Here is a 15972-nt window from a genome sequence, read left to right as displayed (position 1 = left end):
CTTGACCTGTTTGCTGTCTCCCCATGATGGAATGTAAATTCTTATCTATCTTACTCATTACTGTGTGTCTTGTACTCAGATTAGTACCTTGTACATATTAGGTACTTAGTAAATATTTACTGAATAAATGAGTAAATGAGTGAATGAATGAATGACAGCATCCTAAGAATTAGACATTTTCCCCAGCCTAAGAACCACCACTTGAATCAGTATGCTGATGTTTTAGTCCACCAAAGAAAATTAGTAGTGTAAGGCTCTTTATAAATATAAGTGATGCCCAGTACTGCCCAGCAGATTAAACATCAGAATACCTGGAAATGACTAGCTTGCCTTTTTCCCCCTCCTCATTGTTTGATTGAATTAATTTCTCTTATGAGTTGTCACCACAGGCAACATTTTCACCTTACCCTCCCCACTACCAAATTCTTAATTATTGAAAAGTATTGTATATGCAATTCTTGATTACATTGTCTTGAATTTTTACACATATATTTTAACGTCATTTGCATTTCTAAATATATACAGGCTCAGAATTAATTGGATTAGGAAAGCTGGGTGTTTTGGTGCATATTATTAAAGTGGATAGTGCATAATTAAATTAAACCTAGTGGAAGAATAATATCAAGTATGTAAAGGCAACAGCTTTGTCCACCCTGCCACCTATTAAAAAGAACAGAGCTAATACTATCCCCTTTAAGAGTGGCTTATAGAACCTGTGATAAAAGAAGTTTCACAAATGTTTTTAGAACAATACATTTTCTTGGCATTTCATTCTAAAGGAAATGTTACAAACTGATTAAACTAGGGACTTCCTTCGAACCAACAAAAAAATCATGTCCATTTTTTTTAAAAAAAGAGATGTGCATTCAAATAATGAAACTTCACTTAGCATAATGCCTGAGACATATTATAGTTCATCCTATCTAAGACACCATCAATTATAAGATACATTATGTTCTACTGAGGAAGAGAAAACACTCCCAATATAAATTATATGATGCCATTGATAGTAAGAAATGTCCTGATTAAAATGGGAGAGGAGTTGGGGGCTGTACATCTTAGAATCAGTAAAATATGATGGTGGGTGCTCAGTAAATATTTGAAAAATGGATGGATGGATGGATCGTGTCTTAGTCTGTTTGAGCTGTTATAACAAAAATACCACAGACTGGGTGGCTTATAAACAATGAAAGTTTATTTCTCACTGTTTTGGAGGCTGGAAGTCTGACATCAGGGTACCAGCATGATTGGGTGAGGGCCCTCTTGCAATGCAGACTTCTCCTTGTATCCTCACATAACAGAAGGGGCAGATTAGCTCTCTGGGGCCGCTTTCAAGGGCACTAATCCCATTCATGAGAGCTCTGCCAGTCACCTCTTAAAGACCCCACTTCCTAATACAATTACCTTGGGCATTAGGTTTTCAACATATGAATTTGGGGGGAACACAAATATGCAGACCATAGCAGATGGATAGATGAATGGATGGATGGATGGATGGATGGATACTTGACTCTTTGAGAGCAAGAACTCAGGTTTGCCCATGCATAGCCATCAAAGTAGCTTGCATGGTTCTTTCACATAGTGTTTAATAAATGTTTATGCAATTGAAACAATAGCATTAAAGGCAGGTTAACGTAAAGATAAAGAAAAGAGAGCTGAGATGCCAAGTAAGCCAGGAAAGAGGAAGGGGAAATGAGAGAGAGCCTCAATTCCTTTGGTCTTTACAAGATCATTATATTGAAGGATGGGGAAAACTCCAGGATTCTTATTTGCTTCTAGGGAATAGACGATTCTCTTTTAACAGTTCAAATCTAGAGTCCCAGAATGTAACTTTTTCCCCAGAGCTCTCTATTGCCAAATATTTGAGTCCAAATTCTGAAACTGGACTTTGAAAATGATTTCATAGAATCATAATGCTAGAGCTGGAAGGGACCATAAAAATTAAAATCCAGTCCCCTTGTTTTAGAGATTGACAAATTTATCTTTTCATTCAGTCATTTATTCTTTCATTCCAGAAATATTTTCTGAGTGCCTAACATACAGTAGACACTGTGCTAAGATACAGAGAATTCAACACTGGGGGAGACAAAAAATTAAGCAGACAGGTCAATGGATGCATGCCATGATAGGGAAGGACAGGGTTCCCGAAAGCACAGAGGAAGAGAACATGAATGAAGAAACCAAAGCCTGGAGCAAATTTGTACTATGACTTGCACAAATTATAGTTACTGATGGATATATTCGGGTCTTGGCTCAGTAGAGATATTCATAAGAAATACGATTATTTCTTATACTGATGTGTTCTGATAAATGTGATTGGTAAATCATACGTTTAGTCATACCTTTGATTTATTTACCAATATGTAATTGGTAAATCATACATTGCTACAATTGTCTCCTATCCAATTGGCACCTACGTGATTCCAGACATTTTAGACAGCATTTGTTTCAAGACTACTTCATGCTCATAAATCTCCAATGGCTTCTATTTTTTACCAAATAAAATGAAAGTCCTTAGCCTGGTATTCAAGACTGTTTATAATACGGCCCCATCACATTTTTGCTAGTCCTAGCTTTTGGATGTTCTACTTCAGGTGTACCAAAGTAACTACTATTTCCTGGACACACCTTGGACACTCCCATCTCCATTCTTTGTTCATGTTATTCCCTCAGCCTGTGATGCCTTCTGCACAGTGAATCCTTTATCTTTTGTATGACCTTTATCATTTAAGCCCTCCTTCTTTAAACCATGAAGGCAGAGTGCCAAGGACATGGGAATTGGATTCAGGCTGCTGGCGGGTTGCCAGTACCAACTGCATGACTCTGAGTGTCACTAAATAGGCGCAGATATTAATAATAGCTTCCTTACGGTGCTGTTGTGAAGACTGAGTGAGAAAAAGCTTGTAAAACACTTAACATAGAGCTGCATACAATTTCTATTATTCTAAACCCATCTAATTCTTTTCAGTGTTCCTTTTATCTCACCTATCACTTATTGTCTTACTGCTATTTACATCTACTCCTTTTTCTCAACAGTATTGTTAGGGAGCAAATGTAGGGATAGGGTTTTTTACTCATCTATGAATCACCTATAATACCTGCCATACTACCATATGTATGGCAGGTTTCAACCAAGTTCTTGAAAGGATAAGTGAAGAATAGAAGAGGTGGATGGGAGAACGGATGTATGATGTGATGAGGTCCAGGATGGTAGCGTTTGTATTTACTTTATGTCCACAAGGCAGACCGACTTTAGTAACAAGTGTGTGGTTCTCAAATAAGTTGGCAATATTTCTAGAGCAAATTTACGTATAAAAGAACGACCTGCATTTCTTCCTTAAACATTCTCTTCTCTTTGGGAAGGAGTGGATCCTTGCACATCAATCTAATCAAGGCTTTTTAAAGAGAGAAGAGTTGTGTCCTAATAAGACACTTTGGAGAGTGTGTCTTCATTTCTCATTCCTGGGGCTTATTTCTTTTATTTCTCCATGTGGTCTCTGAGGAGAACTGATGGAAGGTCAGGATAAGGCCTAAGGAATGAGGCAGCAGGAGACAGGTCAGCTCCCATGCGTTCTAGACTGAGCATTTCATTTAACGTTATGACCCAGAGAGGATCAGAGGCTTTGCTGGCCCCTTTCAGTTTGATTTAGAAAGAATTGGTCTGAAGTTCACCTCTGCAGAAAGGCCTGGGCTCAGCAGGCAGCCAGCTGTGTCTAGTCTTACTCCCTCTGCCTCATAAACATTAGGATGCTGTATATCCAATTCTGCCAATTACACAAACTGTCTTATGCAATAAGTACATACTGACAACATACAAGTGTACTTTTTTAAAATAATGGAGTATTTAGTTCTGCAGCTGGGATTTATCTGTCCTCCACAAAGCCACATGCCTATCATGCCTTTCCAAATGTGAGAAACAAGCCCTAACATTCTAAAATTATATATATGAAATATATATATTTATCTCCCACTCTTCAAGTTTGTGACTGAAATAGCACTTGGAGTAGTGCTTTAAACAAAGTGGGCATTTCATAGATAGTTTTTAATGCATGTTTAATGAAATAAAATTTAGTTCAAAAGCTATTTTGTATGATATGTTCATTACTGTCAATAATGTTGTTTCTTTTCTCTCCAGAAAGCATTATACTACTTCTTAAAGGCAGCAAAAGCTGGGAGTGCAAATGCCATGGCATTTATAGGAAAGGTACAAGCTTCATCTTGACCAATATTTTTCATTTCTTAAAACCTAATAGTACCAGCTAATTGAACCCAGTGTATGGTGACAGGGCTGCACACCTCTTTCATGGAAGCAGCTAAGCGGGGCATTCGGCTACAAACTGAGAGTAGCATTCTTGAGGTGACAGTTTGGGAAGAAGCCCCATACAATAGTGGTCCTTAGCCAGGGCACCAAAAGCCGTCTTGAAAGTGAATGTGGCCCAGGGCTCCCGGCTGAGTGTAGCTCAGAGCCCCTCTGTTGAGCCCTTGGCGGGTAACAGGAGATCTGGGCTAGATTGGGACAGGCCTCGACCCATCGAGGGTACCTCCTTCCTCCATCCCTGGAATGAGAACCAGCTCCAGACTGACCAAACCCAGCTCCTCCCTGACTGATGGGAGGAGCTGTTGTGGAGTGTCCCTCTGGAGAGGCATCTTCTTCTCTCCTTCAAAGACCACTCACACCCCTGTGTGCTGTCCTTGGCTCCCCGCAGCCAGTCTGCATCAGTAACCATGGGGACAAGTACCCTGCTTCCAGAGGGCTACATACAGTAAATTTAGATGCAAGGAAACATGAAAAAACACAGATAGGATCCTTTTTTTTTTGCCCTTGGGCAAGGGCACTCCAGAATGTATGTAATAGATTGTATCCTTAGTTTTTCCATTTATAAAAATGGAGGTGAAATTCAAATAACATAAAATTAACCATTTTAAAGTGTACACTTCAGTGGCCTTTACTACATTCACAATGTTGTGCAACCATCACCTCTATGTAGTTCTCAAAGATTTTCATCACCCTCAAATTCCTTAGTTTTTACATCTTTTCATTTATTTTATTTTATTTTTTTGTAGATGTATTTAGAAGGGAATGTTGCAGCACCACAAAATAATGCTACCGCTTTCAAATACTTTTCTATGGCAGCTAATAAGGTATGTATTCAGCCCATTTCTGTAAAAAACACTTGCCTTTTATTACATGCAGACTGGTGTTGAAGAGTTAAGTCCAAAGCCCCATGCCAGACTAATGGGCCTGGGAGGCGTTTAGGGTCCCGGGGAAGAAAAATATCGTTGACAATAAAATATGGGGTTGGGGGTAGGCAGAGACACGTCTCACCTTCTTGGTAAATGGAAAATGGCAGTGCCTTGTGCTGTCCTAGCTGGAGGCCAGACAGAAGCTCAGCTCTCCCCTCCACCATGCAGTAGATGAGGCCATCTAGCTCAGGAAACAGGAAACAAAAATGAGGACTGAGGAAGGGAAAACTCAGTCAGTAACTGCAGTAAGTTGAGTACAAAGACAGCCAAGAAATGCCCAGTTTTTTCTCCTTTGATCTTACCCAAAGGCTCTGGCTCAGGCAGAAGGTTGTCGGGCAGCCAGGACAATATGATTGAGAGCGTGGCGCTGGAGACAGAATCCCTGGTTTGAATGCCAGTCCTTCAACTTACTAGCTGTGTGACCACGGACAAGTTACTTAACCTCTCTGTGCCTCAATTTTCCTATCTATAAAATGAGAACATAGGAAAATTTGCCTCATATTGTTGTTGTCAGGATTTAATGAGTTAATAGTTATATGCCTCATATTGTAAAGTACCTAAAGCAGTGCCTGGCACACAATAAGTGTGTGTGTCAGCTATTATCTTTCGAAGTCTGGGGCCAGTAAGGTAGAATGAAGTTCAAAGCATATCCGAGGCAGAATGGATTGGATCTGTGAGGAAATATAGAAATTGTGTAGTGTGGCTCCTGCCACTGAAGTTCTTGCCTTGGTTCCTAAGATCAGTGAGGCTGGTATCTGTCAGGTGAAATTTAGCAGACTCCCCTAAACCCCTGTAGTGCATAAAGAACGTCCTCATGACAACACTCACCAACCTAACGTTGGAGAACAGCCTTGATAAACTTTCTAATCCTGCACAGTGGGAAGCATTTTGTTGTCTTCCACTGTCTTACAGCAACACAGGCAGGAGAGATGTGCTCAAATGGAGAGTATTTTCAACTGTTCTCGGTTTTTAAAAGCCCACACGCTGCTTCAGGAGCCTATTTATAAACGACTAGCACCTCGGAGCTGCTGCTATTGTGGTTTAAATTACTGAGAAGGCTGGTATTCGGCTCCTCTCTTCTCCCTTGTAATTTATATGAAATTGTTGCTCCGCGAGACAGGCATCCAGAGTACCATTAGATTAGGATGACAAGGAGAGCAGACTGAAAAAGAGGTGGTATAATGTAACAGAGGAAGATCTCATGTGACTGGGCAGATAATGCTGATTTGTCAGCGCAAAGGAATGATGCCAGGGAGCTGAGTGTGTAAATTAACCCAGCTCCCCCAAGCTATTCAAGGGCTGTGTAACCAGTAGTGATCTGAGCTACTCGTGTTCTAAACCTGAGCTACCTTCCTTTATGGGCATTATTATGAATGGCATCAGGTGGACATAGCCATGTAATCCTTCACCATCTCCTGGACAGTTTATTAGATTCCTCACTTGGGGTCACTATCAAAGTAAGAGTTTCTGCCTCCCACTCTTGCACACCCATACTCTTCTTTTACAACTATTTTTTAAACTGTTGCTTTTTAAATTTGTTTTTAAGTCATATCAGTACCAGGATGCAAAGCTATAGACTCTATGACTTCTTGTGTCTTACTCAGAAACATGAACAGTTATCCTGTGTTGGGCCCAAGTTGGACCATATTCTTCTGGTTTCCTCTCTCACACCTCTGAACACATCAGGCCCATCCCCATCTTCACACTTCTGTCATTCCCCCCTTCCCAGAATCCCCCATTCTGAATACCCATCCCCCAGAGCAGAGCTCGATCCTCTCTCCCTCCACAAAGCCACCCCTACTCCTTTGGCACACATCTTTTCCCTCTTCTGAACTTGCCCTGTGTTCACTCTGTGTACTGCTAGACACTTTACTGCTTCTACCCTGTGCCTTCTCTCCTACTGTCTGAAGGCCATGTCTCTTCACCTAGAGGAGGCCAATGGTCTTAGTGCCTTGTAGGGGTTCATCAAATATTTGCCAAATATGACCATCTGGTCCCTAAGTTCATGTCAGTTAACCTGAGCTAGAGCATTGAGCCCTAAGGCAGAAGTTATGTATGGGGTGGGGGGGTTGGTGCCTGCACATATGTTTTGTTTGGCTCAGAAAGAGTTTTAAAAATTAGGAAATTTCATATCAAAATCTGGATGTTCGGCTTTTCTTGGAAAATGAGAAGAGCTGTCCACGTGAGGCGGCCTTTCCACATGATGACAGTTGGCTGCAGCAGAGAGCCGGGGAGGTGCTGCTGCCTTTGGACAGGGCAGGTGCTCTCTGGTTTGCCTCAGTCTCCACCACTCCCCCATCACCGGGCTTAATGTACTTCTTACATTACTTGCATGGCTCTGGAGGTATCTGAGTTGGCCACTCCTGAGCTGAACATTCTAAACAGGTACTCTGGGCCTTAAATAGTTGGTGAGTCATCCAATGAGACCCTGGTTTCCCAAGGATTCTCTTAGAGAAAGAAAGAAATGTGCCCCTAGTATTCTAACCTTTCTCCTCCTTCTCCCTTCCTCTTTCCTTCCTCTCATTTCCCTTCCCTCCCATTTTTTCTCAACATCTAAATGAAGATAGTTAAAAGGAGACAGACTCACTAGACTTTACCACATGGATCACACCAGGCCTTACTATCCCCAGAGCAGTCTATCCTAAAACTCCTGGAACCACAGGTAGTAGTCAGGGGAGAAGAGGGAAGAGGATAGTAGACATATACCAGCTGTTTTAAATACAGGTGGACCGTCCTCAAGAATTCTTACAATAGCTGGCCCTTTGACATGCATAGGCTCAAAGTCTGGAGTCTTGAAATAGTTGTTGAACTATGCTTTCTCTAGTTATGTGCTATTCCTGTATCACCGAGGAATATTCTGGTTGCATCAGCAATAATTACATTTCAATTATTAAATTATTAAAACTAATTACAAATAAATACATTTAAGTGGTAAAGAGAAATTTGGAGAGTTTTCTAACAGAACTTAAGTCCCTGAGGAAATACTATAAACCTTACAAGCAGTAACAGTGCTTTACCATCCATAACAGCTAGATTGAAATTCATAGAGTCTCCAAATATTATTTGGCCATTTACGTCAACCTCCTTTGACCAAAGCAGGTAACAAGTGTCTAGATAGACTTCTCCCTTCTGAAAAACTCCTACACATCGTTTAAGACCCAGCTCAAATGTCAACACCTCCGACAACTCAATCTGCTCAGTCCCTAGTCTCACCCACCATCACCTAAGCCTCCCTCTTCTAGGTGCCCACAACACTCTTTATCTGTTTCTACTATAGGACTTACCACATTTGACATGATTAAGAGGTCCTACCTAGTGGCTCAGAGCCCAGGAGTCTATAAGGCAGGGATCATGGTTTATTGATCTTTTGACTTTCATCTCCTACCTCTGCCCAATGCCTGTTACGGAGTCACACACAAAGCAAGCACTAAATAAATGCTGAATGAAAGACTGGAGGAAAGATTTGACTTTCATCTCCCTCTTTTCTAGTCAGAGGTGGGTTATGAAAGTGTGAAAGGAGAAACTAGAGAGGGTCAGAATAACACCAACTGCCTGATTCACCTGCCTTAGTTCATCTCCTACCAGCTGCATTTCAAATATTGTGAATGATTTTGCAATACTTTTCCGTATGGTAAATTCTTCTGGGACTTTACTTGGATTTTTAAACCTGTTCCAGGGCAATGCCATTGGTCTTCATGGGCTCGGTCTTCTTTACTTTTATGGGAAAGGAGTTCCTGTGGTAAGTTAAATAATTTTCTTATCTTTTTCAACATTTCTAGCAATTTATTAGGGTGAAATTCATGATCACTGATTAATCTAAAGGAATTAGTCTCTATTACTTGGTTTGCCAAGGTATCATATCTAGTAATAGAGAATAAAATAATTCAGTGAAATATTTGCCAAAGAGACATAGAACAAGCTTGTGACAAGAGTAACAACGCTAATTATATCTTAGAATCACAGATTCTAAGTAACCTTAGAAATCATCTAAGCCGTGAGGATTTTTTTTCATAGAGAAATTTATCTTCTTACTTTAACTTTTGTCTTTTGAGTGACCTTCCCCCAATATCTAACAAAACCTACTGTCAATGTAGGAAAAGACATAATTTACAATGAAAATAAGATAATTATTTCTTAATAGAATCTAATATAATAATGAAATAAAATGTATAATACTTCTGATACTACTTTAATTAGCCTAAATCACATAGGGCACTAACTATGCTCTTAAAAAAAGTGGAAGGCAATTGTTACCATGGAGTTATGCATGTACCTTTGAGTAACAAAGTGTAATTATCTTGCAGAATTATGCAGAAGCACTTAAATACTTTCAGAAAGCTGCAGAAAAGGGATGGCCAAACGCACAGTTTCAGTTAGGCTTCATGTACTACTGTAAGTGCTACACATATGGCTGCTTTACTTAGAATGATAAATGCAAAGTCTGCTCCTTTTTTAAGACAAATCAAAGGATTGGTGAAAGTGGTTTAGACAGAACATTCAGGCAGCAATTTGAGGAGGAATTTGAAGAAAACAGGAGGAAAAGGACATTTGGGGGGAGGAGGCAAAGAGGTGCAATCAGAAAGCTCACCTTTGAAAATTTTAAGTTTGAAGTGCCTTGTGACACTCAGCGCACAACCCAGAAACAAGTGTGAAACTCACAAGAAAGGTAAAACTTGGAGAGAAAGATTTGGGGAGACATCAACATACAGGCATTAGTAAGAGTAACTGAGGTTGCAGAGGGAAAGGAGACAGAGTGTGAGAGGAAGGAGAGTGGGCCATGGTGAGAAATCTGATGATCCTTGGTGCCATATTGAAAAGACGGGCAGAGAGGGGGCTTCCCTGGTGGCGCAGTGGTTGAGAGTCCGCCTGCCGATGCAGGGGACACGGGCTTGTGCCCCGGTCCGGGAAGATCCCACATACTGCGGAGTGGCTGGGCCTGTGAGCCATGGCCGCTGAGCCTGCGCGTCCGGAGCCTGTGCCCCGCAACGGGAGAGGCCACAACAGTGAGAGGCCCGCGTACCACAAAAAAAAAAAAAAAAAAAAAGACAGGTCTGGCATTTTCCACAATAGCCCAGGTGGAGGGCCTGTTCTCTACGGTTTTGGGAGGTTGCCTAAGATAGCCTTGTTCTTCTAGTTTATTCCAAATCCCAGGCCCAGGGTCTATCAGATTCCTCAAGCATCTAGAATAAGGGTAATAGTTATGGCTAATGTTTAAGTCTTTACATGTATTTACTCATTTAGTCCTCTCAACACATCTAGGGGGTAGCCCACCATTTCTAGATGAGCAAACTGAGCCATATCAAGGTCAAACATCTTACACAAGATCATACACTTGGTGGAGCTGGGACTCAAACCCAAGTGACCTGCCTCCAGAGCCTTTGCTCTTAGCAGCAACATGGCACTGCTTCTAAAGGCTAAGAAATGTTAGAGCTGGAAGGCAGTTTCAGAACCACCTAGTGAAAGCCCTTCCTTTTGCAAATGAAGTGCTTATGGGTGCCCAGGTCACAAAAGGAGTAATGGGAGAGTCAGGACAAGAATCCCAGCTGCTGGGAGTAGCTGATTCTCCATCCTAGCTCCAAATGCTTTGCTCCAAGCAATGAGCTGAGTCTGAGCTGGGCCTCCTGGAGCTGGGATTTACTGGCTCCAAACTCCATAGTTATGGCTGGGAGGAGCTATACTGGTCTCCTGGTATGGAAGGATGACAGCGATGGTGACACACATCATGGAGGGCCTTCTGGTCCTCAGAGACTACCACTTGGTCTCCTTTTCATTAATTGCAGTTATACCATATTGAGGAGATGTTTTCATGAGACTAAACAGTCCATCTCCTTCAGTTTTCTGAATGGGTCGAGAACATACATTTCCATATTCTTACTTAAAATCTGACTCAACTTTTTTTCCCCCAGATAGTAGATCTAGAGTAGCTTGACTTTTGGTTGGCTTTTCTCATCCTATTTAAAATAGCAGGAATCACTATGAGCATTACATCCATAGATGATAATGTAAAAAACAATGTAAATAAGGGGTGGCTCAAAATAATTTTAATTTTCAGCTGGCTCTGGAGTATGGAAGGATTATAAACTTGCCTTCAAATATTTTTACTTGGCATCTCAGAGTGGGCAGCCCCTCGCCATTTATTACCTGGCCAAGATGTACGCCACAGGAACAGGAGTGTTAAGATCGTGCAGAACTGCTGTGGAGGTAAATCACGGGCTATTTCTAAAGCACTTTTCATTTATCACAGAGAAGAGGTGATACTGTCCTTAGATTGTTGGTGTCTTTGATTTTATAGATATTATCTTGTTTCTTCCAGCTGACAATGTGGACACTGACATTTGCCAGGGAGGAAAAGCAGTGATGTAACTCAGACTCGGAAAGGGAGGAAGAGAAATGATCCCTCCTGTCTTGCATCTGGCTTTTCATCGAATTCAGAGCTCGCCTCCGAATTCAGTTATGGAGCTCTGTTTCAGCTTTCAATCAAATCTCCAGGGCAATTTGGCACTTCTAGTAGGATTGGGAGTTGCGACTTGGGACATGAAAGGCTTGATTTAGCCTAGAAAATGTAGCTCACTTCTTCCCAGAAAGCCAGGTCCTTAGGTTTTTCTGATGATTTGGATGACAATTGAGAAAGTGAATTCTTTCAGCCTGGGATAGTGATGCAGTTTTCAAAAGAAGGCTTTTAGGACCTTAATGTCCTTCATTGATTCATGAAACACTTCCCCTGCACCAATATAAATACCTTCCTGTTGCAACCTGGCCCCTCTGAAATTCGTTTCAAAACCTGCCAGCTAATAATCTATCTTTAGATTTGCTCCTTTGCCAATTCCTAATGAATTATGTATGGTTAACCTCTTTTGGTTACATAAGGGCTATTCAACTAAGTTGCCTGTTGTCCCCACGGAGCTCTGCACACCTCCCTCACGGTTATGTCACCTACACCCTCAGGCACTGTCTTCCCTTCATTCTCTCTTCTCCACATCAGCTACAGCCTTATAACGCACCCTCGCAGGGCAGCAGCGTCCAGAAAATCCCTTTTATTAAAAAACAGAAGTCGTTACATTCTGTTGTCCTGCCAAATAGCCCCCAAGTCAGAAAAGTTCATTTACACATATTTAAAACAAGCCTCAGGAAGTGTAAGCTCAAGACAAAAAAAAAAAAAAAATACACACCTGTAATCTTCATGCCTGTGAAAGGTATTAACACCTCACCCTAAACAATTTTCAAAAGCCATGCTTTAGACCTAAAATCCTTGCCTGACCAGCCAGCAGGAACTGAAGACTGAGGTTATTTATCGTTTACCTGGAATGAAGTGTGTTGGCTAACTAGTCTGCTTGATTTCTCTTTGTATATACAGCTTTATAAAGGTGTCTGTGAACTAGGCCACTGGGCTGAGAAATTCCTGACAGCATACTTTGCCTATAAGAATGGCGATATAGATTCTTCTCTTGTTCAATATGCACTACTTGCAGAAATGGGTTATGAAGTAGCTCAAAGCAATTCAGCATTCATTTTGGAATCTAGTAAGATACGTTAAAATTCTCTGCAATTCCCCAATCATACATATGCATATATGACTTTACTGTAGGGGTATTTTAAGCCTTCCTAATGGAATGTCTCCTTTTTTTTTTTTTTTAGAAAAAGCTAAAATCCTTGAAAAAGAGAAGATGTATCCAATGGCACTTCTCCTATGGAATCGAGCTGCCACTCAAGGTACAGAACTTAGATAAAAATGAGCACTACTTGGCCCCTGTCCACTATTATGCATCTGATTTGCTCCGGCTGAGTTCTTGGGCACATAGGCAGAAAGGTGCAGAATATCTAGCAGGTGGTATTTCAAACTGATGTTAGGGTCAGTCTTTGGTTAGAGGTCATTTCCAGGAACTTCTTTTGTTATTCTCAAGGTCTCCAAGGTTTAGCAAACCATAGGAATTTTTCTACGGCTCTGTCTCCATGACACCAGAACGGTTGTTTGAAACATGGCAGTTTTACTCAAGACATCAGTTTTCTTGGTCTGGCTTCAGTCACTCATTTGCTGAGTTTTTCTAAACTTATCAGAGATATGACCTATGTTTCAATGAGTTTATATAGGTTAAATTACTTATGGCTCTAAGACTTGTTTGATTTTTCTTTTAGAATATCCCGTTGAGGATTACCACAAGCTTCAGATCTCTATTATAACCATTAGCATGGTAGCATCAAGGGAAAAAAAGAATTAATTAGCAAGATCCTCCCCCCCCCCGCCGTAGGGAGCGCTGGTGGGAAAGCAGTGGCAGGTGGCATTTGCATCACTATGTCTCATTCCATTCTTTCCCTAAAATTATATTACTAATAGCAGAGAGATTCTGCAAAGCTGTCACTATTGGCATTTGGGTATGTGAGGTGCTCTCTTACGGTAAGAGAGCAATTTTACTTCCAATTAAATTTCTTAAAATTGTCTCAGGCTAAGGCCGAATCATCCCTTTTCTATAAGAATTGAATGGGATAAAAACAATTCTCAGCTGATGCTAATATGAGGCAGAAGCAAAAGTCACAGTGGTGCCTTCTCAGGTCCAGCTGAGCTGGTACTGCAGCAGCAAGCCATCTGTGTGATTTTAGTGAGAACTTCCCTAAAACAAGAAAAGTCTCTGTTTTCTAAAATGTTTGGAGTAAGGAAACAACACCAGCAACCCCTCAGCTATGGCAAATCATCTGAATTGTAACAAATACAGGTTTATTCCAAGCCAGGAAATGCTGTGGAAATTGCACTAAGGAAAAGAGACATTGAAAATGAGAGGACATTAATATTAAACAGAAGTCACCAATATAAAACTGTCAGACCACTAAAAATAATTGTGTGTCACCAGAGAGGTCAGGCATGATTGTCCCCAAAGATGTGGTTGCTGAATGGCTGTCTTGAGCTTAGGAAATCTAGTAATGGAAGTTAGGTTTCCAATCTGTCATTGGCGATGTTTCTTCCAGGAGTGTGAGGAGGGTGCTGAACCATAAGGACTCAGCCACCAGCCTGTGACTGTGAAATTGGAGGGGAAATCCCTCCCACTGTCTAGTGACCCCCTAGGAGCCTGTCAGGATTGCCACATGCCCCCCACCCCCATCAGCCCCCTAATTAGGGTGGAGCTGAATCCTCTGGAGAATCTGCTTGTTCACAACATTTCATTCTTAGAGACCTCAGGGGTCCTGCTTTACTGCTTGCAAAGCTTGAAAATGCAGAGTCCTGTTCTTTTGTGGCTGTGGTGCAGAAGGAATCTTCGGGTCAAAGGAAGATAGCTTTGGGCAAAATTAGAAATGGAGTGGGTTTCTCTTTAGAGCTCGAGGGGTCTCTTGCCTCTGCAGGCCCCTCTGAGCCCCTCTCCTGGACGTCATTTCTATGAGGTCTTACCCCGAGCTACCTGTACATTTTGAAGCACCTGAGAAGCCAACCCTGACAACTAATATCTTTTGCAGCTTAAGAAGTTTACAACGTTACTTCTACTCCAAGAAAACTAAAGACAGCTCATGGTATTACATTTTAGTATAGGGTTCCAGAAGACTAAAAGAACTTCAGAACCCAAAGGAATCAATTCCAAACAATGTTAGGCTTTGCGTTAGGCCAAATGGGAAGAAAAACTTGGAAGGAGTCCTATAGCTCTTAATGATACACATCAGACCATACCACACAGGGTACTTTCCCCTTTTCCAAGTAAGCCTAGACTGTGCCAGCGGGGTTAGCCACAGCTGAAGTGGATGTCCTACATGAGCATTCCCTCATCTTTTCAATCAACATAGCCCTAGTGAGTGGAAACATGGGCCCCAAAGAGACGCTTAGAGGTCATCCCTAAGTGGCCTTCAAAAGACTGAAGTCTCATATCTTAAAAAGTCACATGAATTTTTTTCTACTCCTGAATATTTTCATGTTTGTTGGAAACTAAGATTGTAAAATACTTAACATCTGGGGGAAGCATTTTCTAAAAAGTTTCCTACCCTGTCTATCCATTCATTCCATAAATATTCATCAAGTACCATTCTCATCCTGGTACTATATCAGTGATCAAGAGCTTCAAAATTCTCTCTCATGAAAGAGAGAGAGAAAATAAACTAGTAAACAAATGAGATAAGAGAGATACATGCTGTGAGGAAATAAAACATGGAGATGGGATGGACAACTAGTGGGATGTGGTCTGACAAGGTAGTCAGAGAAGGCTCTAGAAGGGAAGCGAAGTTTGCAGTGAGACCAGAATGATGAGTCAGAGGAACTGCAAACATGCCAGGCAGAGGGGCTTGAAGAATCTTACTGCAGGGACGCCGAGGCAAGAATGAGCTCGGTGTGTTGAAGGAATATTAAGAAGGCTAGAGCATCCCGAGAAAGTGACATGTGGTAAGCCCAGCCAGGGAGGCAGAAGACAGATAAGGCACAACTTGTAGGTCAGGTAAGGAATCTGGAAGTTATTCCAAGTGCAAAGTGAAGCGCTTGGGGGTTTTAATACAGGGAATAACGTGATTTGATTTTACATTTGAAAAAGATCATCTTGGCTGTTGTGTGGAGAACAGATCGAAAAGTGTAGCTAAAAGCACATTTTGGAGGCTGCTGTAGTATTCCAGGCTTAGACTAGATGGTGGAGGAGCTGGAGAGAAACAGGTGTGTTTTAAAGGTAGAACCAACAGGATTTGCTGATGGATTTGATAATGAAAGTGAGGGGAAAGAACTGGGAATAATTCCCCTAGATTTATGGTCTGAAAAATGGTGGTGCTGGC

The 15972-nt window shown here is 41.3% G+C and overlaps 1 protein-coding gene across 1 annotated transcript in view; it reads left to right on the top strand.

Annotated features, from left to right (window-relative positions):
* SEL1L2 (SEL1L2 adaptor subunit of SYVN1 ubiquitin ligase) overlaps positions 1–15972 on the top strand; it is a 57964-nt gene that overhangs the window by 32897 nt on the left and 9095 nt on the right. The window contains exons 7-12 of the mRNA XM_060032901.1: positions 4136–4204; positions 5065–5142; positions 8921–8983; positions 9549–9636; positions 11297–11445; positions 12880–12954. Coding sequence (XP_059888884.1) covers positions 4136–4204; positions 5065–5142; positions 8921–8983; positions 9549–9636; positions 11297–11445; positions 12880–12954 — 522 coding nt within the window. The remainder of the gene's footprint in view (positions 1–4135; positions 4205–5064; positions 5143–8920; positions 8984–9548; positions 9637–11296; positions 11446–12879; positions 12955–15972) is intronic.

Source organism: Delphinus delphis, chromosome 15, assembly GCF_949987515.2.
Source record: "Delphinus delphis chromosome 15, mDelDel1.2, whole genome shotgun sequence".
NCBI lineage: Eukaryota > Metazoa > Chordata > Mammalia > Artiodactyla > Delphinidae > Delphinus > Delphinus delphis.
Note: the sequence above shows the minus strand (reverse complement) of the source record. Positions and strands in the feature narration are given on the sequence as shown.